The 27,475-nt window shown below is 40.0% G+C and overlaps 2 protein-coding genes across 4 annotated transcripts; one reads left to right on the top strand and one right to left on the bottom strand.

Annotated features, from left to right (window-relative positions):
* The first annotated feature begins 77 nt into the window (after positions 1-77).
* On the top strand, positions 78-27,166 carry dhx37 (DEAH (Asp-Glu-Ala-His) box polypeptide 37). 3 transcript variants are annotated; one of them, XM_030143259.1, is made up of 27 exons: positions 78-279; positions 373-488; positions 579-757; positions 1,224-1,336; positions 1,640-2,036; positions 2,123-2,271; positions 2,518-2,610; positions 4,210-4,306; positions 5,156-5,269; positions 5,352-5,568; positions 6,339-6,437; positions 10,875-10,945; positions 11,051-11,198; positions 11,347-11,423; positions 12,985-13,217; positions 14,478-14,589; positions 14,678-14,784; positions 15,678-15,866; positions 16,007-16,131; positions 16,751-16,867; positions 16,953-17,125; positions 17,218-17,332; positions 24,561-24,698; positions 24,778-24,872; positions 25,418-25,491; positions 25,584-25,681; positions 26,866-27,166. In XM_030143259.1, the coding sequence occupies exons 2-27, from the start codon at positions 386-388 to the stop codon at positions 26,952-26,954; spliced, it is 3,522 nt and encodes a 1,173-aa protein (XP_029999119.1). In that variant the 5' UTR covers positions 78-279; positions 373-385; the 3' UTR covers positions 26,955-27,166. The 3 variants fall into 3 exon arrangements, with proteins under 3 accessions (XP_029999119.1, XP_029999120.1, XP_029999122.1); XM_030143260.1 differs by having other exon boundaries at positions 359-488; XM_030143262.1 differs by having other exon boundaries at positions 104-171.
* LOC115425625 (SCAN domain-containing protein 3-like) lies at positions 18,712-22,772 on the bottom strand. The gene is made up of 9 exons (XM_030143282.1): positions 21,988-22,772; positions 21,147-21,538; positions 20,851-21,028; positions 20,493-20,686; positions 20,229-20,372; positions 19,656-20,103; positions 19,418-19,525; positions 19,209-19,226; positions 18,712-19,131 (listed from the first exon to the last, which is right to left on the bottom strand). The coding sequence occupies exons 1-9, from the start codon at positions 22,229-22,231 to the stop codon at positions 18,887-18,889; spliced, it is 1,971 nt and encodes a 656-aa protein (XP_029999142.1). The 5' UTR covers positions 22,232-22,772; the 3' UTR covers positions 18,712-18,886.
* Positions 27,167-27,475: the final 309 nt, after the last annotated feature.

Here is a 27,475-nt window from a genome sequence, read left to right as displayed (position 1 = left end):
AACAGAAGAAGAAGAAGCGGAACCATTTTGCGTAGAGACTGTTTCAGCGCCGGACACAGTTAAAGGACGGACATGAGTGTGTTTACACGTGAGGAGGCTAGGGAGAGTGGAAGCAGTACACCCTGAGTTTAATCATTCGCGGAATGTGTTTTGACATGTTTTAAGGAAACGGTTTTTATTCGGAAATATTTATAACGATTTTTTTCCCCCAAATATCTGTTTAGTTTGTATCTGTCACAGGAAAATGAACTTGTTAGTTCGCTTTTGCTAACTCAAAATGTAAGCCTTGGTGTCAGAAGTTGATCATTAATAGTTGTACTCTTTCATATCATTTAAATATTAGTAGTAGTGACTTTAGTTTGACATCTGCAGAGATCAGTGTAAAATGGGAAAACTAAAGAAGAAACACAACTGGAAGGGGAGACAGCAGGATGAGGCTAAAGCACCAGTAAACCAAGAGCACACACACGTAGTTGTGGAACTTCAAGGTAAGATAGAGATTAAAAAACGAAAAGATGGAGTCATTTGATTCAACTAGTAGGATTCTGATAAATACCTGCTGATGTGATTGTGACCAGATGGAGCCAGGCTCAAGGGGGTTGATGAGAGCAACGCATTGGTCCTCCCAGCCAGCAGAGCCAAGGGAAAGAGCGGCTGTGTGGCACCGGCCTCCAAGAAGAAGAAGAAGCAGCCTTTGACCAAGAAGCAGAGGAAGGAGCTGCACAAGGTTCTGGAACGCAAACAGAAAAAGGCCCAGGTGAGAGCGGCTGCTGCTGCGGTCTGAGGCACAGTAGAAAACACAAATGAGGAAAGTCCCCACATCCCAGTGGGAACAGTGTCCACCGCAGCTACATTTACCATTTAATGTCATTAAACCTGTTATCAGCAAAACATGAAATGTCAAAGTAGTCCTTTCACACAAAAATGCTTCCTTGCAGTGTTTTGCTGGACGATTATTTTGATTAATGTTCCTGCTGCAGTTGTGTGTATGGTTTATTTGACTGTTGTATTTGTTCAACTTTATAAACTGTTGGTAGTTTCATCTACACCAGTGCAATTTGATCAGATCCCCATATGTTTGTTGCACTGCTAGCCTCTACCTGTCTTGAGTTCAGAATAACAAGCCTGTTTCGGCTTTGTTACAGTGCATTCTCCAGTGAACTGTAACCCTATTTTATTAGTTTTTGATGTGACTTTCCTGTTTTGCTGCATGTCCTGTCCAGAGAGCAGACATATTGTCTAAACTGGCTGAAGTGCAGCTTCCAGAGTCTGAACTGAAATTGCTCTATACCACATCCAAACTGGGCACAGGAGACAAGCTCTACCAACTCAAACAGTAAGTGCAACACAGAATATATTACCCAAGATTACTCCGATCAGCTGACCAGTTACAGTAGTTAGAGTTATCCCAAGATTATTTTGCACTTGTGTCATGTCTTAAGGAACATCTTTTTTTTTTTTTTTGAGAATGTTCTCATGAATCTTCCACAGATTGTTCTTTAGTCTAATTAGTCTTTTGTCTAAGTTTTATTAATGTAATTTATTTTGGAAAATTATAAAAAGCCAGTATCTTTTTATCTGAGCAGTTGTAGGATAAGGAAAACCTTGAGTTATTGTTTTTCATTTATGTCATTTTCAGGACATCAGATGAAACAAACCATGGAGACTCTGAGCCAAAGATCAGCAGTGTCAGTGGAGCAAACAGGAAGAGAAAATGGAGAGAAGAGGAGGAGGAGGAGGAGGAGGAGGAGGCACAGAAAGCAGAAGAAAGTAGCGACACTTCCACTGATGATGAAGATGAGGGTGATGACGACAGAGAAGAGAATGAAGCCATGGAGAGCAGAGGGAGGACTGAATCTAAAGAAACTGTCTCCCAGTGTGTGGATGCAGAGGACAAACAGGAAGATAAAAAAGAGCAGCCAGTAGCAGAAGAAGAAGTGAATGAGAAGAATAGTACAGATGAGGAGAAAGTACAAGTCAAGAGGGAATCCCAGCCGGCGATCTTCATTCCTGTCCACAGATCATCTGAAATACAGGTAGAAGTGCACGGGAGCCAGTGGAAATGTGTGTTTTCTTCGGTCTGCTGTGAGTTTCTAAAGTGTCTTTGCCTGGGCGGCTGCAGGAGGCTCGTCTAAAGCTGCCTGTGCTGGCAGAGGAGCAGGTCATCATGGAGGCGGTGAAAGAGAACCCCGCTGTGGTTATCTGCGGAGAGACGGGGAGTGGCAAGACCACCCAAGTGCCTCAGTTTCTGTATGAAGCCGGCTATGCCAGGTATGTCTGTTTTTGGTCTTCTTGTGCTGTATGTAAAGCTGCTAAATACTTGAATTTCCCTCGGGATTAATGAAGTATCTATCTATCTATCTATCTATCTATCTATCTATCTATCTATCTATCTACCTACCTACCTACCTACCTACCTACCTTACATATTCAGTCGCCATAAGTAAGATAAAGCACATGGAACAGTGAACATTCATACTGAAACACATCAACTAATTTTATTTTGGTTCCTTTCAGTGGCAGCGGCATTATCGGTATTACGGAGCCGAGAAGAGTAGCAGCTGTCAGTATGTCCCAGCGAGTGGCCAAAGAGATGAACCTGTCCACACGGTAACTACGGAGACATTTTAGGATACAGGGCAACTGTTAATGGCACGTCTGTGGCACAGACATGTAGGAGTTCCCACTCTTTTCTGTTGAGTTCATTGTGTTTTCAGTGCTGATTGTACTGGTATGACAGACTCTAACTGATCTATGAAATCATCTGTCACCTACTGAGTAAGGAAGACAAACTGACAATAAGAAAGTATTGCAAACACTTGGTTTTTAGCTTACTGGCCGATAGGCTAGTTAGTGAAATTATTTGGATCCGGCTCTGATTCTGGATTTGGTGCAACTTTGAAAAATTTCTCCATTATAAGAGAAAGGAAGTGCTGGTAAACCACAGGGCCATTGGTCCTATTTTTTCCAATCCCCTTTGCTCTACACTTGGTAACTACCGTGTAACTGTGGGATTTTAAGACTGAAAATCACCACTCTGAGACGAGGTGTGTGAAGAAGAAGTGCTGTGTTTGTTTCCAGGCCTTATTTGTGCAGATCAGAGCTCACACAGTCAGAGTACAAGGAGAGACCTGTCCACTGTCCATAACAAGACCCAAAAGTTACTGTGTCAGGCACTTACTGCACACATTAGATGCATGGCAATGATAACAGTTTACACACAGGATGACATTTTGATAATGGTGACATTTTAAAGCAAGAGTATTATCTTCTTAGTACAAAGAGCAACCACATAATAAGACATAACAAGACCAGAACAGATTAGAACACTTATGTCAGACTAATCACTAGGTCATTTTTCTGTCAGTAACTATAAGGTATTGCTCTCATTATAAATCCTTTATAATAGGAATGCTTTTTGTCTTACAAATATTTAGTAATATACAGTATATTAACTTTTTATTAATTAAGTATAGAAATGACTGCATTCTGAACACCGTCAACCCTAGATAGAAGCCTGTAACTTTTACCTACTGGCAAATCTAGGCTGAACCTTTCATCCCTAAATGTAGAATCCATAGTTAAGTGTTGAGTCTACTCTGTTCGTAACGTATGAACAAAGGACAGAAGCCTCTACATATGCATATACATCTAAAGAAACTGAAAGATTTGTGTTTACACTTGAGTATTCAGAGGTTTTTGTCCTTTTTCCTGTTGGATCATTTATAAACTCCAGTTCTTCAACTGAATGTGACGGTGGATGAGCAGTGATTTTGTTTTTATTCATTTTAATTTCACAAGCTAAGAATTACTAATATTTACATTTTTACAATAAAATCATATGTTCAGCCATGTGATAATATTTGGAGGTGTGTTCACTCTGCGTCCACAACATCAACGCAACCTGTTGGTTCTATTATCCAACACAGGAGTCCTGTGTCCCGGTAGTCCCGGTAGTTCACCAAACGTGTCACTGAAAAAAGCCGAAATTGTAAAAAGCGGTTTGACTCTTGTAATGTTCTTCCGTGGGTTTGTTTTTGGATGTTAAAGGTCAGATAGTTACTTCCTCTGGGTTTTGTGTGTTTTCCATTGCTGACAACTGCCCAACTTTTCTGGTGTTTCAGCATGTGTGGGAATCCTGTGGAAAAGTTGTAGATTTTAGGGACTTGTATGTGACACGTGTGTGTGTGTATGTGTGTGTGTCCTCAGGGTGGTGTCTTACCAGATTCGATATGAGGGAAACGTGACAGAGGACACAAAGATCAAGTTCATGACAGACGGTGTTCTGCTGAAAGAAATTCAGAAGGTCTGATACTGTTTCATATTCATCATGTCAGTTGCCATAACTGTATTCCTAGGTTTAATTTAATCAGCTTTGAGAAACAACTGGGACTTATTTGAATGCTTTTCGTAACTAGTTATTACCGGTCTGAGTGCAGTTGGTTGACTGTAGGGAAGTAATGATTAACGGTATAACAAAAAACTGCGGTAAAATTGCAGACGGTTAGTATTACTGTTTAAATTCTAATTATCATGATAACTGTGTTTGATTATCGCATTTTAAGGGGAAAAAACCCTATGTAAAGATCTGCTTTTATGTCAAATATTTGAGTATAGTTTTAATTTATTACAATTTTAATTTTATATACCTAATATTTGGAACCAATATTCACTTTTTTTGTGTGTTTTCTGGCCTTTTATGTTGATATAGTTTGTTAAAGTGAAAAAAATAATAGACAGATGATCTAGATGAAGTTGTGCTGAAAAAACAGCTCCCAAACATGGGTGTAGTAAACATTTATTTATATAGTACATAAAGGCAAAATCAAAAGGACTGAAAATGGAAAAAATAGGCTCAAACCACTAAGGGTTAATATTTAAATGTTGTTGCAACAGAACGGACATTGTGCCAATTATTTTATTTGTTTTTGTTTTTAAATACAATTTGGTTAAATTATTTCAGTGTGTGTATTAGTACTTTTCAAACATTTTGAGTACAATTTCAATAATACCACAATAATAATGACAACTGTGATAATTTTGGTCACAATAACCGTGATGTGAAATTTTCAAATGGTTACGTCCCTAGTTGACCGTGCCTTTTACCACCTTCAAGTCCCTTCAGTTTCCTCATCCTTGCCATCATGTGTTGTAGGATTTCCTGCTCCAGAGGTACAGCGTGATAATCATCGACGAGGCCCATGAGAGGAGTGTGTACACAGACATCCTCATCGGTCTACTGTCTCGTATTGTCCCGCTCAGAAACAAGGTAACCTGCGCTGCATGGTGTGTGTGTGTGTGTGTGTGTGGGCAGATGGCCGCCACAGTCAGTGACATGTCGGTGTGTGCAGAGGGGGATGCCCATGAAGCTGCTGGTCATGTCCGCCACTCTGCGGGTCGAGGACTTCACAGAAAACCAGAGGCTGTTCCGAACACCTCCGCCTGTTGTCAAAGTGGATGCTCGCCAGTTTCCTGTAACCATCCATTTCAACAAGCGAACCCCGCTGGAGGATTACACCGGAGAGGCTTTTCACAAGACCTGCAAGATCCACCGCATGCTGCCTTCAGGTGCACTCACGTGTTTTTATGCCCCCAAAATGGAGTTTCAGGGATATAATGGTTTTACCCCCAACGCCACCGGATCCACTGTCAGATCTCTTTGATGTTTTGGTGATAACTAGGACAGATTTGGTTGGATTTCTTCTCTTTAATAACCTCCATAGTGAGCCCCTAGTGGAAGAACCCCATGGATTTCAACTCCTATCAGTACTATCAGTCATCCACATGGGGGCGCTTTAGTCAAACATTAGTTTTTTGGACATAAATCATCAATAATCGGCTGATTGAGATCAAATTTGGTTCATATTGATGTTCTTCCAAATGTCCATGTTCTGTCTACCATCCAGAGTTCATCTGGGCTCATTTTCAGTCACTAGGTGGAGTTTAGGGTTAAATGGGTTCAGTATTCTGACACTAGCAGGTCCACGGAGCTCAGACTGAGTTCAGATCCATTGTCTAACAGTTCTGTTTCCTCTTGCCACTGCCTTGAGTTTACATGATGTCATATTTGGACGCCGGGGGTGGGGGTGGTTTTTTCCAAATGGTTGGGGGAGCAGTGGACTTGGGGGATTTTGGGGATTTACCCTTGTTGTCTGCCCCCGACAGCGTAAGCCTCGTTTACAGTTTACTTCGAGTATTTCAGTATTTAGATCAGACAGTGACTTTCTGGCAATTCTAACTGCTTTTTCAAAAATGGGATATAGTGAAAAAGTGTGATTTTTCATCCATGTGTTTGTGGTGTTCATCTCCTTCCTCTGCTGCTCATCTCCGTCCTCCAGGTGGCATCCTGGTGTTTTTGACTGGTCAGGCAGAAGTTCACAGTCTGTGCAGAAGACTGAGAAAAGCCTTTCCTTTCAGGAGGGGCCACAGCGTCACTGGTTAGTGTCACAAACAGCTTTTCTTCATACACACTGAAATGTCTGTTCACAAAGAGAAGGATTGGCTTGAATTTACTCTTGATGTCAAAGATGTCATGTCATGAAATTACATCTCTATTGTGTTTTGAGGTTCACGTAAACTGCAAGGTTATAATAGTTTTGGACTTTTAATTACAGTTTAGTTTTATTTAGTTTTGACTTTTTTTTCTCTAATTCAGTTAGTTTTAATTAGTTTTTAGAGCATGTTTGCGAGTTTTTATTAGTTGTCGTTTTTTTCTGAATGCTTAGTTTTAGTTTAGTTTTAGTATTAGTTTTAGTTATTTCATATATTTTATCTTCCTCACATCCTATTCAAAGAAGTTAGTGAGGCACGGATCAGTGGGTTACCCTGGACACTTTATTTGGGGGTCGGGTTAGGGCGGCTCATTGACTGAGCAGAGACGCAAACACATGTACATTATGATGTATAAATTCCCTATAGCAGGTTGGGGGGGTGGCGAAGTGATCCATACACAACATCACTTACATGAAAACAATGCGAAGATGTGCAAAGTGTGAGAGATGCACAAAGCAGCCAGCAGTTTAACCAGATAGAAACATATATAAACCAGTTAACCAGCAGTTTAACCAGATAGAAACATATATAAACCAGTTAACCAGCAGTTAAAACAGATAGAAACATATATAAACCAGTTAACCAGCAGTTTAACCAGATAGAAACATATATAAACCAGTTAACCAGCAGTTAAACCAGATAGAAACATATATAAACCAGTTAACCAGCAGTTTAACCAGATAGAAACATATATAAACCAGTTAACCAGCAGTTAAACCAGATAGAAACATATATAAACCAGTTAACTAGCAGTTTAACCAGATAGAAACATATATAAACCAGTTAACCAGCAGTTAAACCAGATAGAAACATACACAGGGTGGGGAAGCAAAATTTACAATGAACATTCAGTTGTTTTTTCTCAGCAGGCACTACGTCAGTTGTTTTGAAACCAAACATATATTGATGTCATAATCATACCTAACACTATTATCCGTACCTTTTCAGAAACTTTTGCCCATATGAGTAATCAGGAAAGCAAACGTCAAAGAGTGTGTGATTTGCTGAATGCACTCGTCACACCAAAGGAGATTTCAAAAATAGTTGGAGTGTCCATAAAGACTGTTTATAATGGAAAGAAGAGAATGACTATGAGCAAAACTATTACCAGAAAGTCTGGAAGATACTATTAAAGAAGAATGGGAGAAGTTGTCACCCCAATATTTGAGGAACACTTGCGCAAGTTTCAGGAAGCGTGTGAAGGCAGTTATTGAGAAAGAAGGAGGACACATAGAATAAAAACATTTTCTATTATGGACATTTTCTTGTGGCAAATAAATTCTCATGACTTTCAATAAACTAATTGGTCATACACTGTCTTTCAATCCCTGCCTCAAAATATTGTAAATTTTGCTTCCCCACCCTGTATAAACCAGCTAACCAGCAGTTAAACCAGACAGAAAGATATATAAACCAGTTGACCAGCAGTTAAACCAGATAGAAACATATATAAACCAGTTAACCAGCAGTTAAACCAGATAGAAACATATATAAACCACTTATAAACATATATAACCCAGTTCATCAGCAGTAAACCACACCTTAGCAGATCTCTCATCTCTTAATCATCTCCAGTTCCATTATTAGCCAACTTTGCTTCAGTTCAGTTCAGCTAGCTGTAGCTAGTAACATCAATCGGTTTTTAACATTCTAACAGGTTCCATACCTCTGTAATTGGATTAGTTTTCATCCTCCTCTTCTCTCCTCTTCTAAACTGTGCAGTTCAGGCCTTGGAAGGCCTTTTCATGGTGATAAACTTTCCAACCTTTACCTGGATGCTTAGTTCAAATACCTGTCTGACATTGTCTGTCATTCAGCTCCACTCTGTCCCTGTCACTCACGCACACACAGCGAGCGCCAAAAAAAAAAAAAAAACACCCCACGCATCACTAAAGTAAATCCCAGACAGGTCTCTGCTGCTGTGTCCCATCTTTAGTCTGTATGTTCCAGGTAGAGTGGGGACCAGAAGACGACTGGAATCCACCAGTGACCAGACATGACAGACTGTGAAGTGTCGTATGGTGTCACCAGCTCAAATTGCTGGAGCGAAATAAATCAATTTGATATCAATCCGACATTGACAAAGATGAAAACGAAGGGAATTTTATCCATATTTTTTATAAGTTTTAGTTAGTTTTGTAAGCTCACAATACAGTTTCAGTTAGTTATCGTTTTTTTCTTTTAATTAGAGTTTTTATTTATTTCCGTTAACGAAAATGTTTTTTCAATTTTAGTTTTCGTCATTTCGTTCGTTTTCGTTAACGATTATAACCTTGGTAAACTGTGGGGTAAAATAAAAGCAAGATGACTTTCCATAAAACAAACCAACTGAAAAATCCTTATCTTGTATCTTGCTATAAGGCATAACCAATCATATGTGATGTAAAGTTTTTTAGCCCGGCCCCCATCATTTACTAACAACAGACAATTGAACATGTTAGGAAAATTAGCTCTGGAAAGTGCATTTTTCCTGCTTCAGTGAATTAAAACTTCTGTTTACCAAAGGAGAAAATGGTGCAGCTCAGAAGATGGAATTATTTCAACTTATCATGTGTCTTTTTGTGTATGGCATGTGAATAACTCTGATTCTAATGGCATTGTTCTAACATTTCACTGACCCAGTGTATGTGTGTGTGATAACATAAGGCTGGAGAGTTTTATCAGCAGTTGTTTTGAAGAACAAAGACGTACTCATCCTGCCACAGTTAGTGTTTTCTGGACCACTCATGTTCAGCTGCAGTATGCAGGCTAACTGCCCACACCCCGGTGCTGAATGAGGAGTGTAAACTAGGAGTGTAGCTGCACAGGTGTGTTACTCTATGCATCGATCAGATGCTTCCAGTAGCTTTACATTAGATTCCAGCTGCCTTGTCAGCTCACCATTGTTTAGCCATTCTCAATGTTTGCTGATAAAAAGTGTTCAGTTATGTTTGCCTTGCAAAGTAATTTGGGCTGTTTGTGGCAGAAACACAGAGGCGTTCCAAAAGGGAGGGGAAATCAACTCCACACATCTGTTAAACAAATCTTTAATATACACATGTACAGTGTTTAACTCTTTCATGCATTAATTATGAGAACCTTAGTTAAGATTTTTTTCTTGAGTGTTTTTATTCCTCCATAGGCATGAAAAAAACAATGTGATCAAGGTTTTTTTTTTTTTTTTTTTTTTTTCATGGAGTTACAAAAATGTCCATGCATTTAATTTTTGAAGTAAAGAAACATGTTTAAAACCTGATATCAGAAAGTGATATGAAAACAATGAAATAAAATCTGATGTTTTCTCACATTTTAACATATTCTAATGCTAGTTATTACTCTTTTCATGGAGATAATATGCAAAAAAAATATTTTTTTTTTCTAAGAGATAATTGATTTCCACTCAAACATGTTAGTGCAGATCAGGTTTATCTAGAACAGTACAGTTACAGTAATGTTCTGAATATCAGTGTATTATTATGGGATGGTGCATAAGTGCCCACTGTGTTGGCTGATATGGAACTAAAACAACAAAACCCATGAATATACAAGAGAACAGCTGGAGAAGAACTGTCCACTGGAGGGACCACTTTGTATGAAAGGGTTAAAGATTTATTAGAGCGCCAATGTAAGGTTTAGGCCACAGCTACCCTAAATTAACAGCATTTATAATTACCAAAACCATTTTTTATGTTACACAAGTGTGTAGAAGCTCTTTAACCCAAATGATACCTTTAATACTAAATATAATTATTATTGTTAACCATGAATTGTCAAATGTACTCTTTTACAAAAGATCAAAACAAATAGCAAAGCACATTATTGTTTCTTGTTTAAGATCTCAAATTATAGTTATTTACTTGCTTTCCTGAACAGAAAATGTTATGCTTGATTAGTTTGTGAAGCCCAGTAAGCCAACTTAAATTTGGGAATTAAAGGGTGAATTCAGCTTGACTTTACTCATTTCTTTTCAAAATAGTAGAACATTGAGAGCTCACTGAAAATGAAAAGTCTGCATTAAAGCACATCATGATGGATGGATGGCCTCTAACACAAACAGGGAAAAGTGGTCTAATAAATGTGATAAGCACTGTAGATAGCAGAGATGTAATGTTCAAGGTCTATAGTCTTTACCCATATCCATAAATACATTTACAAACAAGCCCATCAGTTCACTAAAAACTCCAAAAACTCAGAGTTTTAATGGAATGTTTAGCGATTGTCCAAAGTGCAGCAGGTGAGATATTTGATGTGAAGGAGGTGAGGGTGAAGGTGAGCACTAGTGGGAACTCCTTGGATTGTACAGAGAATATGATTCAGTGTAACTGTGTTGGTTTTGTGTTCAGGTGAAGATGACGAGGCAGACGGTTCAGAGGCAATGAGGAAGTTTAAGAAGGCCAAACAGAAGAAGACTGTTGTAAGTTTGGTTTGGATGAAACTGAGTGTGTTTTTGTGTGGTCGTCGCTGCTAATGTGGCAGATAACTGATCAGATGTTTGGTTTGAACTTCACTCTGTGTCCAGTCTTTACCCCGTATCGACTTGGACAACTACTCGGCTCTACCGCTGGATGAAGGCGACGAGGACAGAGAGGCAGAGGTCAGGGAGGAGGAGGAGGACAATGACGATGAAGGTTCTGACTTAGACCTGGGAGACCATCCTGCCAACTCAGGTAAGATACAGAAGGAGATCCTCAGAGTCAGGTCGGATATTATTTCAAATCCTTGTCCTTAGTGTGTGTGTGTGTGTGTGTGTGTGTGTGTGTTTGTGTTTGTGTTTGTGTGTATGTTTGTGTGTGTGTGTGTGTGCTATATTTCCAGTTGAGAACGCAGACCCGTCTCTTCCGCTGTACGTCCTCCCTCTGTACTCTCTGTTGGCCCCAGAGCAGCAGGCGAAGGTGAGCTTAACCACAACTACACTGGGTTTCACATTGCAATTTGTAATCAGAATTATAATTATAATTTGTATATAATTTGTATATGTGGGTGCTTCTATGAAACTGGGAGCATTTTAGTATTTGTCACTTTTCCATCTTTTTAGACCCAATAATAAAAGGTAAATGTAGACATAATTTCCCACCAGGATGGACCTAATGATGACCTCAGATAAATGCAAAAAAAAATTATACTCCTGCTCTGATCCATCCCATAATTAATGAATTAAAATATTGGGTCCGAAAATAGGACCCAAATATGGACATTAAATCTACCTAGTACATTAGATGTGAAAGCATGTGTGTGAATGCTCTTCTATAGACTCTAAACAAAGACACTGTGTTAAATGTATCGATCCTTGTGGTTTTTCGTGAATCATTCCAGGTTTGGCGTGGAACCCATCGTGTCCACTGGCGTTACATGCAGAACCTGAACATTTAAATACAAATAAATCACCAGTGATTTTGCAACTGCGGCTATTTTTGTCAAACACTCTGCCTTGCAGAACTGGTTTGAGTCTCAAAATGTACCTGTGAGAGAATAAAAAGGTATTCGAAAATAGTAGCGCAGAATTTTTGTGTCCTTTTGACCGTGTTACATGTGGATTTTTGTATAAAGATAATATAAAAATGTGTTTTATCTGAAAAATTATTTCTCTTTTATCTCTGTAAATATTCATTTTTAAAATGGACCCAAAGTTGATTCACCCATATTCTAATTAACTTATTAGATTAGAAAAAAACCTGTCAGTAATAAATGTAATATTGAAATGTGACCTCACTGCTGACATGAGTCAGTTGAATTCCTTTTAACATCACGTTTCAGTTGAGAGTAAAATCTAGTCAGCTAGTTAGCAGACAGGTTGAACTAGTCAACTGGAATGTAGACCAGCGTTTCTATAGTTCATCAACAGTAACAGATAAATAGTACAAAGGTCAAACTAATGATCATTCAGAATGTCAACTAGCATTTGATAAAACAACCAAATGTATTTTATAAATATTTCATATAACAGGCCACAAATAATATAACAGTAAAATTGGTTAAATAAGCTATTTTTTAAATACAGGTTTTAGTTAATGGTAATGAGTAACCTAAATTAACTAAATATCCTTTCAGAAGCTAAAAGCGACCCATGTTGAAAAGGGTCAAATGAATTAGACTAAGCTGACATAAATAGTCCTGTGCTTAGTTTAATGTGTGCATAAACAGCTGAAATGGTGAAATGATGAGTTGATTTGTTGGTAAAATATTATACATAAACATCATTGTTATTGTTAAAAACGTTTGGCGTCTCTTCCCTATGAGAAGTATTTGGTGAGTCAGTGTTTGTGTTCTGCAGGTTGACCAGAGTGAAGCAGTAAAGGAGCTGTTGTGTGTTTGTGACCTCAGGTGTTCAGATCTGTTGTGTGTTTGTGACCTCAGGTGTTCAGATCTGTTGTGTGTTTGTGACCTCAGGTGTTCAGATCTGTTGTGTGTTTGTGACCTCAGGTGTTCAGATCTGTTGTGTGTTTGTGACCTCAGGTGTTCAGATCTCCTCCACCGGGCGCTCGTCTATGTGTAGTAGCCACCAATGTGGCCGAGACGTCTCTGACCATCCCAGGAATCAAGTATGTGGTTGACTGCGGCCGAGTGAAGAAACGCTTCTATGACCGTGTGACCGGAGTGTCATCCTTCAAGGTCACATGGACCTCACAGGCTTCAGCCAATCAGAGAGCGGGCAGAGCGGGGCGAACAGAGCCAGGTCACTGCTACAGGTCGGTCAGACGTCAAACGCTTGTGTTCAGGATCGGGTACCTTTCACATTTAAACCCATTCGGTACCCATACAGGGTTACTGGGAACCAGTACTGGTATACAACGGTGCCTGTGTTGGGTACTTTCTGTGTGTATGTGTGGTGATTCAAGTCGTTTTTGACACCACTTCTCCTCCACAATGCTGGCTGTAGGTGGGGAGGCGCCAGCCGCTGCAGGTGCAGGAGTCAGACCGGAGCTCTTCTGGGCCTTTCCAACATTGTACATTCCTCAGCCTTCGGGTTTATATCAGGGTTTCGGCTACATGTAAATGATGGTGGCGCACCGCCACGCCAAAATAAAAGCCGCCATCACTTCAGAGTTATGACCTTTTATTCAAATGTTACAGATGGAAATTATATTGTATGAATGGATCTATATAAACATAAAGTCTGTATTTGAGCACATTTATGGACCATAATAATAAAGGAGTCTGAACTTCCTGTCTGACTCTATTGTGGCTCGCTGGAGGGTGGTGTTAAAGAGAGAGAAAAGGGAGAGAGAAATGGACCTAAGCAAGAACAGGTTTCACCAATATTTTGCGAAGCCTGTGCAAATGACCCTAATGTTAACGTCAATGTTAATAATGTAATGTTAGCGACAGAAATGTGGGGAGGGCAAGCCCTCCCCACAGTTTCCACAAATCCTGGAGGAAACCCCGTATGTTATATTTGACTGTTTCCTCTGGTTTGAGGTGTTGCTGTGTCTGCCCTTACTTTCAGTATTACAGATATTCCAGTGCGTCCAATGGCATCGTCGTGTCAGGCAGACGCTCCTCTACTCTCTCCCCGACACATGCAACATGAGGATGCGTTCGAGTACCGAAATGTGGAACTGTTTGACTTTACGTGAATCGGTAGTACCGAAAAAATTCATTTGGTACCAATAAAAGTACTAAATTCAGTACCCATCCCTAGTTGTGTTTAAGGACACCGTTTTTACCTCTGCCAGGAGGTATTGTGATCACTTTGCTTTGTGTGTTTGCGTGCGTGCGTGTTTGTTTGTTAGCAAGATAACTCAAAAAGTTATGGATGGATTTTCATGAAATTTTCAGGAAATGTTGATACTGGCACAAGGAAGAAAATATTAAATTTTGGTGGTGATCGGGGTGTAGATCTGTCATGGCGGAGGTCTGCGCTCTCTGAGTGCTTTTCTTGTTTCTTTTTGTCTTGTGTTAAATGGAATAAAAGGAGCAGATGAATTGAGATAATGGTGTTTGTGCAGGTTGTACTCCTCTGCAGTGTTTGGAGACTTCAGTCTGTTCTCCGAAGCAGAGATCACACGTAGACCTGTGGAGGACCTGGTTTTACAGATGAAGGACCTCAACATAGAGAAGGTCAGACTCATAGGCACATGAGTGGAAAAGCTGCTGCACTATAAAATAGTACCCTAAAAAAACACTTTTTAATTTTTTGTATGTGCAGGTGGTAAACTTCCCTTTTCCCACGTCTCCTTCTGCTGAGGCTCTTGTTGCTGCAGAACAGTTACTGGTGTCACTGGGAGCTCTGAAAGAGCCGCCTCGCACTGGAAGGTAACTATGACCGGGACTGACAAAGGAAGATGGGTTTGTGTTTTACCTTCACTATGAAACCTTTTTGACTCACTATTAATTAATTGGTCTTTCTAATATGTAGCCATCTGAATTCTGGTCATTGATTGAACATACTGCACAAATTAGTTTTGCTGGTTCAGGGGAGTATTTGTTTTTGGTGCAGTGTAAAGTCACCCAGGTGTACTCCATGGTCAACCAGGGACTTTGTTTTTTCAGTGTGAAAAGTCACATCTTCATGTGAAGTTTACTGCAAATCCATCATTCAGTTAGAGCTTGTTCAGTTGACAGTAGGAGGCAGACTGTAGCAGTACAGGCCTTAGGTATAGTCACAGTACGCTAAACATTAGCATCTCACAGTGAAAATAGCGTCTCATGACACTGGCTCTGTACAAAAATGTACTTTAACATGTTTTATTTCTTGGGAAACCTACAGTTTCTACCCCTCAGCCAACTGGCCGAAGGGGTATTGTACTCGTTTTGTTGTGTGTTGTCTGCCGTCCATCTGTCTGTCCATTCTGGCTGAGGGGTATTGGGACGCAGCACCTTAGGTTTTTATCGATGGCTCAAAAATTGACTGTTCTATATCACATGCTTGGTCAGCCCAGATGTTCATAAAGGCTCTGTTTTTGTTACCTGGGAAATCTGGGTTCAGACATTCAGACTTTGTTGAATGTTTTATATAAAACAGGTAGCACTGATCCAACATCTGTGAGCTTTAAGAAACTTTAATCTGAGGTTCATTTACTGACACTGTTCTGTGTCAGTAAATGTTCTCTGGTAATATTTAAAGTCATATCAGTTCATCTATCTGTCTGTGAAAGTCAGATTATTTGGCTTAATGCCTTACTCTTTTTTTTCTTTAATTAAATAAGGGTGCAAGAGATGGAGCGAGCGAGGCTGAGCTGTCCCATCACCCCTCTGGGCAGGGCCATGGCTTCGTTCCCCGTGGCTCCTCGTTATGCTAAAATGTTAGCGCTGGGTAAGCAGCAGGACTGTCTCCCTTACACCATCGCTGTGGTCGCTGCCATGACAGTCCGGGAGATCTTTGAAGACCTTGACAGGTGAACATAATCCTAGGCTCTCATGGACTCTGATAGATGCACTCCTCTTTCATTAGAGTAACTGAAGGAACTAAAGTGTGTGAAATGTGGTCTGTGGAAACAGACATGTGACGTGCTGAGCTCTGTTCAAATCTCCTCAGACCTGCAGGTAGTGAAGATGAAAGTCAAAAGCTCACCCAGCGTCGAGCGCGGCTCACCCAGATGAAGAAGCTGTGGGCTGGGCAAGGAGCCTCGCTCCTGCTGGGGGATCTCATGGTCCTGCTGGGTAAGCTCATGTTGGTTTAAGGTCATGTAACTTTTAAAAACTGATCAGTTTGCTCTGAAGGGTCTCCATAGTGCAGCATCATGAGGACAGTTTGACACTGAGACGTATTAATTTTAAAGGATTTCAGTGACACAGACTTTGAGGGTTTTACTGGGGCGACTAAAAGCCTGTGGACGTAACAAAAATCTATATCTTCTTTGGCTCAGATGCAGCTGCTTCTCTCTTTCACTAACACTATCTGACTGGTTACACATTGAATAATATCCTATCAACTATGAAATGAGAAAATAAGTTATTTATTGATCAGTTCTTCCCTCCAGTTCCATGTGAAAACTGACAGTAAATAATGTGCTGAAATACTGAATTGTACTTAAAGTAACTCTGGCCAAACTCTCAAGTCATTGCTCTTCTCCTAAAGCTGAGCTGTAGCTATACCTCTGAGGAGATTCTAAATATATTCACCAGGCCAAATGCATCGAAAACATTCTGGCCTCTTTTATGTGTGACCTTGGCCAAAGAAGCCTTCAATAAAAATACAAAGAATGTCGAACGCAGACAGATAAAAGTGACATGATGCATGTAACCAGGATTGAACATGTGTGTGCGTATGTGACTGCAGGTGCTGTTGGTGCTTGTGAATTTGCTGGTTGTACTCCTAAGTTTTGTGAGGAGAACGGCCTGAGGTATAAAGCCATGCTGGAGATCAGGCGGCTCAGAGCACAGCTTACTAATGCAGGTACACACAAACGCTGACATATACAGAGGAGAGTGGACAGAAACCATGAAGGACAACCACACTAATGTGCACGATCTGCTCCCAGTGAATGCAGTCTGTCCAGAGGTGGGAGTATTTGTAGATCCAAAGATGACCCCGCCCACAGAGCACCAGGTGGTCTGCTTGCGGCAGATCATTCTTGCTGGACTGGGAGACCATCTTGCCAGACGTGTACAAGCAGAAGATGCACTGGACCCAAAGTGGAAGAACGGCTACAAGGCAGGTTCCTCTGACCACAGGAACTGTGCTCTGAGAGTGTGTCCTCCACCTCAGCTTCTCTGCTCAAGTTGTTTGTGTGTTTGTCTTCGTAGACGCCTCTGATGGACGACCCTGTGTTCATTCATCCCAACTCGGCACTTTTCAAAACGCTGCCAGAGTTTGTGGTCTATCAGGAGATCATGGAGACCACCAAGATGTACATGAGAGGTAAAGCTCCACCCACATGGACCCGACCAAAAGGGCAGCACGGGCTTCAGCACCTCACTTCAAAGGGACATTCATCAAATATGTGCCACAGAGATCAGATGATGCAGTATTTTTTATCATACCCCCACCCGCCTCCCCCCAGAGGGCGGGGCTATATAGATAAGGGATGTAACGATATGAAAATTTCATATCACGGTTATTGTGACCAAAATTATCATGATTTTCATTATTATCGCACATTGTTGTAATGTGTTCAAAATGTTTAAAAACTACTAATACACACACTGAAATAATGTAGCCAAGTTGTATTTTGAAAAAAAAAAAAAGAACACACAACGTACTTTCTGTGGTAGAAACATTAAAATATTAACATGTAAACATCAAACATACAAATGTGCATTAAAGATGGCACCTTATGGTCATAAGAGATATCTGCACCAGGGGTGGAACTGATAGGATTTTTTTTTAGGATTCAATATCAATGCTATTGTGGATTCTGTGGGAAAAAAGTAGTTGGACGGTCATAGTGGAGCTGGTTTGACCATTTTCCAGATCAAATTATTCACAGTGTCACACATAGGAATGGAACAATATGAAAATTTCAGATCATGGTTATTGTGACCGAAATTATCACGTTATCATTATTATCACGGTATTGTTGAAATTGTGCTCAAAATATTCAAAAAGTACTAATACACACTGAAATAATTTAAACAAGTTGTATTTTGAAAAAAAAACAAACAAACAAACAAAAAACCAAATAAAATAATTGGCACAAGGCACTTCCTCTTGGAAGAAACATTCAAGTATCAATCCTTAGTGGTCTGAGCCTATTTTGTCCATTTTTCAGTCCTTTTGATTTTGCCTTTGTATACTATATAAACAAGTGTTTACTATACCCATGTTTGGGATCTTTTTTTCTGCACAACTTCATTTATATCAACTGCCTATTATTTTTTTCACTTTAACCTACTATAAAAACATAAAAGGCCAGAAAACAAAAAAAATATATGTCAAGGCCCAAAACGGAATCTGTCCTAATTCAGAATCGGGCCGGCCCAAAATGGAATTCCATTTTGGGCCGGCCCGATTCTGAAGTGGGCCTGCCCAGAATGGAATTCTATTCTGGGCCGGCCCAGAATGGAATCCTAACTCAACCTGGCCCAGAATGGAATTCCATTCCATTCCAGCCCAATTCAGAATCAGGCCGGCCCAGATTGGAATTCTATTCTGGGCTGGCCCAGAATGGAATCCTGCTGCTATAATGTTATTTTTATACCATGTTTAATGCAAATGATCTAAATTATTACAAAAATCAATACATGGAATTTGCAAATATGTGAAAAAAAATGAAACAAACATTTTAATTGTAAACTATAATACACTTTATTTACAAATAGAACCTAGTGATACTCTCCACCAATATATGGTACAGTGAAATCGACTGAAATTGGTAATTGTTACTCAAGGTATGTAAGACTGAAAATGTAAATCGGCACTAATAGACCAAAAATGTCACATTGTTGAATATGCAATCAAACTTGCACTGAAGTCTTAAAACTTGTTCTGGCATCCCTGGTTGTCCACGTGGCACTTGGTAGAACACTTGAGTCCAGCTTTCTTGCAGCGGCATTTATTCGAAATACAGCTCCCACGGCACTGGCACTTGGAGGTAGAGGTGGTACACTTGTATTTGGTCTGGTCTCTGCTGGCTTGGATGAGGGAAATCTCGGACAAAGTTTGCGGGTCGGCGTTCTCAAGGGCTGGAAACACGACAGACTTCATATCTACCAGGTCAGCTGCAGAGAAGGACAGGTTAATAATTCCAGTAGCACAGTAGATTTTGAAGATGAGGTGTCTTTTTGCAGAACCTTACAAGGAAGTACTCTGGCATCTGAAAATAGAAAATAACAGTGTGATTAAGTTTGTAAATTACATGTATGTCCTGGATTAAATTCATTATGTATTTGATTTGATTATACACATGTATATTGTTACAACAATAATACATAAGGAGTGAAATACATTGCAGCAGTGAAGTTAAAGTCCTATGTCAAAGAACATTTTTCTAAGAATGCGTCTTACCTGTGTTTGTGCGGTCTGCATTATTGATCCGGATACCGACAGTAGCGCCTACAGAGTAGTCTTTAAGCTGTTGTGTCTGCTTAGTGTGTCGCTGGTTCTGGCGTTGAGCTGTGGAGGAAGCATACAAGCATTATTATACGCTTAGTGAATAACAGAAACAGAAAATTGGAATGAAAATCATTATAAATTGAGATGAATCAGAGGAAATTTTTAGAAGTACATTGTCAAGAATATTTACCAGTTTGTAGGTATGATGCAGTTGCTTCACGTCTAACTCTTGAATGAGGAGAGTCTGATGAATCAGTGTCAGCCAGGCTGTCAAGACTCCAAAGCACATACTGTCCTTCTTGCAGTGGTTCTTCTTGTGGGTTGTGTTTCTCCGGGATGAAGGAATCATCAAAGACATTGGTGATCTGAATGATGGTGTGGGAATCCTTGTCGAATGTAGATCCATGGAGAGTGTTGCAGTTGGTGATCTTGAAGCCTTCTGCTACAATGTTGGCTTGGTGCAACAAGTAGTACTCATGGCTACGCTTCACGGATGATGGTCCCGATGAAACAGCTGTTGCAGTGGATTGGTATAACGAAGGAACCTCATCTTGCTGGAATTCGGTGGTTTGACTAGAGGATGATGAAGCTGAAGAAAGCATATCAAGTAGAGCCCTTGCAGAAGTCTGTGGTTCTTCCTGTGAAAGACAGGATATAAAAATTGTACATGATTTTTTTTTCTAGATTAGACTCATATTTGAATATAATGACATTATAATTTGAATTGAATGAAATTATCATCTTTACATGAACGCCTACTTACAATGCCATTTGACAAAGCTTCCTGTGGCTCTTGCTGGGCTTCCTGTGGCTCTAGCAGGACCTCTTGTGGTTCCGGCTTGACATCTTGGACCTTGGATTCTGGTTCAGACAGTGCAGGATCGATGTCCTCTTCTTCCAAGGAACCCTGTTAAAACATAGCAGAATGGCAAATTAGAACAAACATTCAGTGTCACATTTACAAGCAGTAAAAATACCATGAAATCGATTATTGTACATTTTTGCTTAAAATTTGATGTTGATGTACCTGTTCTGCTAACTGCTGGAGAAGAAAGCAGTCCTGGTGAGGTGCTTGTCCAAAAACAACCTCATACGGTGTTTTACCAGTGGCACTTGCTGTCGATGTGTTTATAGCATGTGTAACAAACTGCAGCGCGGTTGACCAGGTGACGTCATGCTCCTCAAGCCACTTCCCCAGTTTCAGCTGTAGATCACCATTTCCTGAACGAAAGAAAATAATAAATATAAGCTTATATTATGTACAGCATATGTCATTCATTAAAAATTGATGCATATGTCTGTGATATACATGTATTTTAATTTAAGAATGTAACTTTACATGGATTAAATGTATGATTAAATGTATAAATTTATTTAAGACTTACCTCGCTCAACACATCCTTGGCTCTGGGGGTACCTAGGTCTGCCATGGATAATCAACATGCCTGGCCAAAGGGTTGTGATCTCAGTGATGATTGCTGCCACAAATTCTCTGCCATTGTCGGACTGAAGAATCCTGGGTGGTCCAAACATGGAGAACAGCATGACAAGTTTCTCAGCCACCTGAAACATTCCATAATAACATTAGTCAGGATAAAGCTACAATAAACAAATTATATTTTAGATGAATATCAAAATCCATAGTAACAAATAGCATAAATCAACCTGTTAATCAACCTACCTCTGCAGCTCTCTTGGATGTGAGGGGAAATGCCCAGGAAAACTTTGAGTAGTGGTCTCTCGCATGAAGAATCCATTTGAAGTCACCATCAGGTCTGCTGGTCATGTCTATGAGGTCTACTTGAACTCTTGTGAGGAACCCAAGGGAGAAGATGGGCTTAGCTGACTTTGGCTGCTTCACAGGCTGACGGGTGTTGCAGGTGAGACAGGTCTGCAGGTAGATTTCCACAGCAACCCTTGGTATAAAGGCGTAGTTCTTCTTGACGTCATCCCATGTCTTGTGGCGCCCGCAATGGCCAATTCTCTCGTGGCACTGGTGTATGGTAGTATACAAGTCGTCTTTGGTGATGACAGGATTGGCAGTCTTCTTGCAGAAGAGCACTGTCTTGTTGCCTGCAGAGAACAAAGATCATGTAGGAAAGGATACTCAAATAGTTCCAATACCAGAATTTGAAGTCAAACACCTTTTGATTTTCACTGATTTCATTTGCTGTTTCCATTATTCTTAAATTACGATACAAAAATATCACATTAGGTGCAACCATTTCCATCATTCTAATTTCATGACAGCTAAAATCTATGAATGCAAAAATATCAATGTAGGGACTAGCATTTAAGTCATTCTGCTTGCAAAACAGCTATTAAAAGTATGAATGCAAAAATATCACATTAGGTGCTGCCATTTTATACATTCCAATTTCATGACAGTTAAAATTCTTAATTTATGAATGCAAAAATATCACACATTTTAATCATTTTAATTTTCATGAATTTAGTATTATAGGAATACAGAAAAAAAATGCCTAAAATTGCTGGACTATATTGGAATTATGGGTACTTACCAATGATCTGGGTTTCAAAGTTGCTGTGGCTCCAGTGTTTAAACTTGGCACCATCTGCACACTTCTGTCCTTTTTCCAGGGTCAAGGCTGCTATGATCTTCTGGTACTGGTCCTCACTTAGTAGAAATTTGTCCTTCCTGCTTGGACACAGTGATGAAATATGGTTCTCCAGCAGCTGCTCGAATGTTGTGCGTTGCTCCATGGTGGATAGTAAATGAATTGATGATCCTGTGGTCCCCACCATTTATATACTGAGGAGCCCCACTTGTATTAAACATGGTATAAAAATAACATTATAGCTGCAGGATTCCATTCTAGGCCAGCCCAGAATAGAATTCCAATCTGGGTCGGCCTGATTCTGAATTAGGCCGGCCTAGAATAGAATTCCATTCTGGGCCGGCCCGCTTCCTCCGGAGGTCAGTCAGTGGATTTCCTGTTGAATGTCCTTCAGTTCATAAAGCCTCCTCTCCTTTGGTTTTTACACATATGTGTCTTTGTACAGTTCAAGTTCACTGGTTTGGGATCTATTTGAACTGGCTCGAGTTTGTCCTGAGTATCTATATTGAGACAATTTCTCTGCTGGGTGAGGATCTGAAGCAGCGGGGGCTGGGGAGGGTTTTACAGTAGCGCAGACCCGGTCCCTGTGCGCGTGCACTTGAATGAACGGGTCTGTGCACTCACTCACTCGCTTGCTCAGACGAACCTGGGTCTGTGTGCGCACAATCGGACAGCCCGGGTCCTTGCGGGAGCCCATTATCCCCAAACTCTGGAGCTGTGTCCATGCAGGTGCCTTCCACCATGTTTTCAGAGGCCAAACATCACAAACTGCATACACACGCCTGGAGTGCCACTGCTTGTTCAGGAAATGAGCATCATCACCATGATTTTCAAAGTGCGGTAGTCGAACATGGTTATCATAATAATTAGAATTTAAATGGTAATACTAACCATCGGAAATTTTACCGTGGTTTATCATTATACTGGTAATCGTTACATCCCTCATATACCATGAATTCCAGTGTCTCAGACAGGGTTCACCCAATTCTTTTCAGACTTCACACATGTTCTTTACATGTGCCTTTATCTCAATTTTGACTTTTGAAAAGATTGAAAGACTCAAAATGAATCCCAGAGTATCAGTGAGGTGGACGGGCAAAGTGTTTTGCAACCAGGTGGGGGTATTAGTAAGCTCCGCCTACTTTTTCACTGGTACAAAAATTTAAAAAAGACCTTTAGACTTTTCAGAGTTTGAAAGTGTTCTCAGTACTGTGTCATGATTTTAATCTTGAGTAATGGCACACGTACACATTTTTATTCATCTGTTTTATTACATGGAGGACAGAAAGTTTTGAAATGCACAAAATTCCCAGAATACCAAGTTTTTCACATACATGTGGGTGTTTCAGGGTGTTTTCCCACCAGGATGTCCGACTAAATGGTTTTGTAGTTTTTACCATTTAGCATTGATTATATATTTTGGTTCGTATCGTTTTGACAGTGCCAGTATGTCCAGATCTAGAGGATCTGGAGATGATCTCATTCCAAATCAACCTGAACCAGGGTTTGATCTGGGGGATCTGGAATGAGACTTTATCTAGTTTATTTGGACCAAAGACTGGTCTGCACCGTGGTCCCAGGGACATTTGTCACCTGCAAATTGAGCCTCCTGTGTTTTAACTCCAAATGCTTCTTCAGTGTTTCACCAGAGCGCCTTCAGCGTTCATTACAGGACACATTTAGAAAAACTGTGATAAGGCAAATTTAGCAAGTTATCTTTACATTATGTGGGTCAATGATGTGACGCTCACATTTTTGTGTGTCTGTGTGGTTTAAAAGGATTGAATTTTTAAAATAAAGATTCAAATTAATTAATTAATTTATTTATTCAAATTCAAATTATTGCATACATGGATCATCATTGAAAAGCACCTACAGCAAATTCCACTATGGTATATTGCCCTGAAAATCTGCATAAACAAATGGAAAAATACAAATAGTACAATTTGCTTTCAAAAGCAAAAAATGTTCTCTTACCATTGTTTGTTTTCTAAATTGTTTTTGTCAGCTGTTGTGTTGTTGTGAACACTAACACACACACACACACACACACACACAGATAGATAGATAGATAGATAGATAGATAGATAGATAGATAGATAGATAGATAGATAGATAGATAGATATGTAATGTACCATTACAACAGCAGAGAGACAGACCTCCAGACATTTGAAAGTAAATTTCTTCTGCTGACATATATTTTCTTATTTCTAATGATTCCAAATAACACTGACTTGCGGTTAAAATAACTTTTCAGATGGGGATGTATTAGGTCATATAGATTTGTGAAGATGAAATTTACTTAGTAAAAGAGAAAGATGACTAACAGGAAACAGATTGTTTACAACCCTTCTACATGTGAGAGGGAACCTGTTGGATACTTTTCTTACCAACAGTTGAAGCCTTTTCTCTTGTTTTCCTTCCCTTCTGGTGCATTTGGACCTTATTGGTGCCTGTTGACTGTTGGTTCACCAGTCAGCAGATCTGTCATCCTTCCTGTTCCCCCTCTTGTCAGGTGTATCAGCCGTTGAAGCGGAGTGGATCCCCCGGCTGCTGCCTCAGTACTCTCATTTCGGTTCTCCGCTGGAGTCTCCGTCACCGTGGTTCTGTTCGACTACGGGCACCATCAGATGTCACCGTCCGAGCACCTTCTGTACGTTCACTACAGCTGAGTGCCACGCTGAGGTGTGAAGGCGTCTCTGCTGATGTTTTTCTCTCTGTTGCTCATGCAGTTCGTGTGGGTTGGCAGCTGCCTGCGGTGGAGATGGAGTATCCAGACGGCCTGGACAGATACAAGCTGTTTGCCAGGTTTCTGCTTGAAGGACAGGTACTGTGAAACAGCTTTAAAACCCTTGGGTGTAGTGGACTTGGGTATTATTTTTAGGTCCTCTGTAAAATGGCACCTAGCATGAAGCATAACTGATGAAAATCTTATCAAAGACATGCATACAGGACATTGATAAGAGCAAAATGACATAATGAAGTAAAAATGACTGAGAACAGAACGAGAACATCATAAAAAGAAACAAAAACAAAGAAAAGGTGAGAAAACTGACATAAGAGACAGAACCAAAAGAAAACAACATGAAGACACAAGGCAAAAATGTCACAAGTTCAGAAAACAAGGATGGGTTATGTTCTACTTTAATATGTTCAGTACATTTAAAAGGATGTATTTTTCACTTTTACTAGAGTAAAGAAGTTGAGTCACTACTTCTACTTTTGCCAATCTTTTTTTTTTTTTTTTTTTACTAGAGTACCTCTGGACTTTTTCCACCTTTGAAATCTGATAAACAGCTCTTTATCATAAACCGAAGTTTGTATAGTTTGCCTGTTACATTTAATTGTAGGTTGTTTTTGTTTCTTTTGTAGATTTGTCCAAAACTAAAGAAACACAGTGGCCACCTTCTGTCAAACCCCTCCATCATGTTGAAAACGTGGGCAAAGTAAGTTGATAGCACAAGTGTTTTCTTAGTGCTTTGTGTTTCCTGACGGACTGGTTGTGAGTGGTTGGTTGTATTCTTCCTGTTGTTTCTAGGCTGCAGCCCAGGACGGAGGCTTTACTGGGAGCACTGGTTTCAAGGAAAGTTGACTGCAGAGAAGCCCTCCTCAATGTCTGGAAGACTGACGACAAATGTGAGGACTTCATACTGTATATATTCATGACTTGTCTGCTTAAGTTCTGTTCCATAGTGGGTACGGTTACGTGATGTTTTTTAAATTCCATTTATTTTTCCAGAAGAAATTAATCTGGAACTAAAGTACTTTCTCTTCTGTTTACATGGAAATGTTAGACCCGAATAAAGGTTTACATGAGAAACGTTTGTTCGGTTCTGGCAGCCCTTCTATTAGCTTAGCTTAGCATAGTCACTGCATTTCCATGGTCACATGTAGCCAGTTTTTTAAAGGTGATTTGTTGTCTTTTGTAAGTGATTTTGTGAAATCCGATTCTCCCTAATTATTTCTTTAGATCTGCGGCTTACTGCACTCATACAATCTTGGGACTGTTGTGTTGACAGAAGTTGGAAAATCTTTTTGTTGAAGGGATGCATGCCCTAAATTAGCTTTGCTTTAGCGTTTTAGCTTTGCATTAGTTTTTATTTCCCCAGATTTTATTAGTGCAGTAAGTCACATGACTATGATTTGAGTCTCAGTTTGTGATCATATTGACCCCAGCGGACTAAAGGAATGATTAGGGAGAACTGAATTTCACAGAATCACTTATAAAATACTACAAATCGCCTCTAAAAGCCTGGCTACGTCTGAGCAGAGGAATGAAGCCATTATGCTAAGCTAGGCTAAGCTACGCTAACACAAGGGCTGTGAGAACAAGTCAGTGGGTGCACGGCAGTGCAAACTGTTTCTTCCACTTGTGGAACTCATTAGTTCATGACGAATGAATCCAAACCCAGTGCTGAACTGTTCCTTCAGGGTTTTCCAGGCTGGTAGATCCCAGCAGAATAGCCCACTGGAACGCTTTGGGAACACTAGACTGCAGTGCATTTTCTTCCACCAGCGCAGAATGTGTGCGTCATCGCCACAGGACAAGACACTGAGCATGTGCAGAATGGAAGGAATAAAGTCCAAACGGAATAAAGGCTTTACATGTCCAGGAAGAATTTAGAGCGCAATTAAAAGTGGATTAAACCAGTGACTTTAATTGGGTTTAAATTTAATCTGAACTTTTCTTTTTCAACTGGAGTAAGGTGTTTATAGGGGCATCTGAAATAGGATCAAACCTTTAATCAGATTAAACCAGGAAGAAAGTTGTCATGTAAATGCACGGAGTGTTTACCCATGTGTTTTTCTTCCTCTTCCAGTCTTATTGTCAGCATACTGTCAGTGGGTACCGGAATCCATGCACCAGGAAGTAGCGAAAAGTTGGCCTCCTCATCTGGAAAACGACTGAGGCTCAAAATCAGCAGGAAGTCGTTCACACCTGTTAATTATTTTACATGTTCTTTCCAATGTGCAACACTGCCTTTACCACATTTTCTATGTCATATTTTAGTACTCTAAAGTGACAGTGTTACCAGGTTGACAATACTTCAACTACAGTGTGTTTTCAGCGTGTCTGATCTGGTCTTCATAAGACTCATTAAACCTCTGTGGTTCTGAAAATGGTTTGTGTGTGCCATTTTTAAGGCTTTTTTAACCTAAAATAAGATGATAATTCATTGGCCTGTTATCCAATATAGTAGGAGTAGAAATTCTGCTGTTATTGGCTCATACAGTTGGGCACAGGTATCTCCAAATATATAGTATGTGTGTTTTGGGCTGATATTAGGAATATTGAAGCTGTCTGCAGCGCTTCGCACATTTTGGACTTAGTTGATTCAAATAATGTTAAAACAGCTGGGTAGGAAAAATACTGGTACCCTAAATGTTGAGGAGAATGCAACCCCTCCATCCTCATCATGTCCACGCCTA

This window comes from Sphaeramia orbicularis, chromosome 9, assembly GCF_902148855.1.
Source record: "Sphaeramia orbicularis chromosome 9, fSphaOr1.1, whole genome shotgun sequence".
Lineage (NCBI taxonomy): Eukaryota > Metazoa > Chordata > Actinopteri > Kurtiformes > Apogonidae > Sphaeramia > Sphaeramia orbicularis.
Note: the sequence above shows the minus strand (reverse complement) of the source record. Positions and strands in the feature narration are given on the sequence as shown.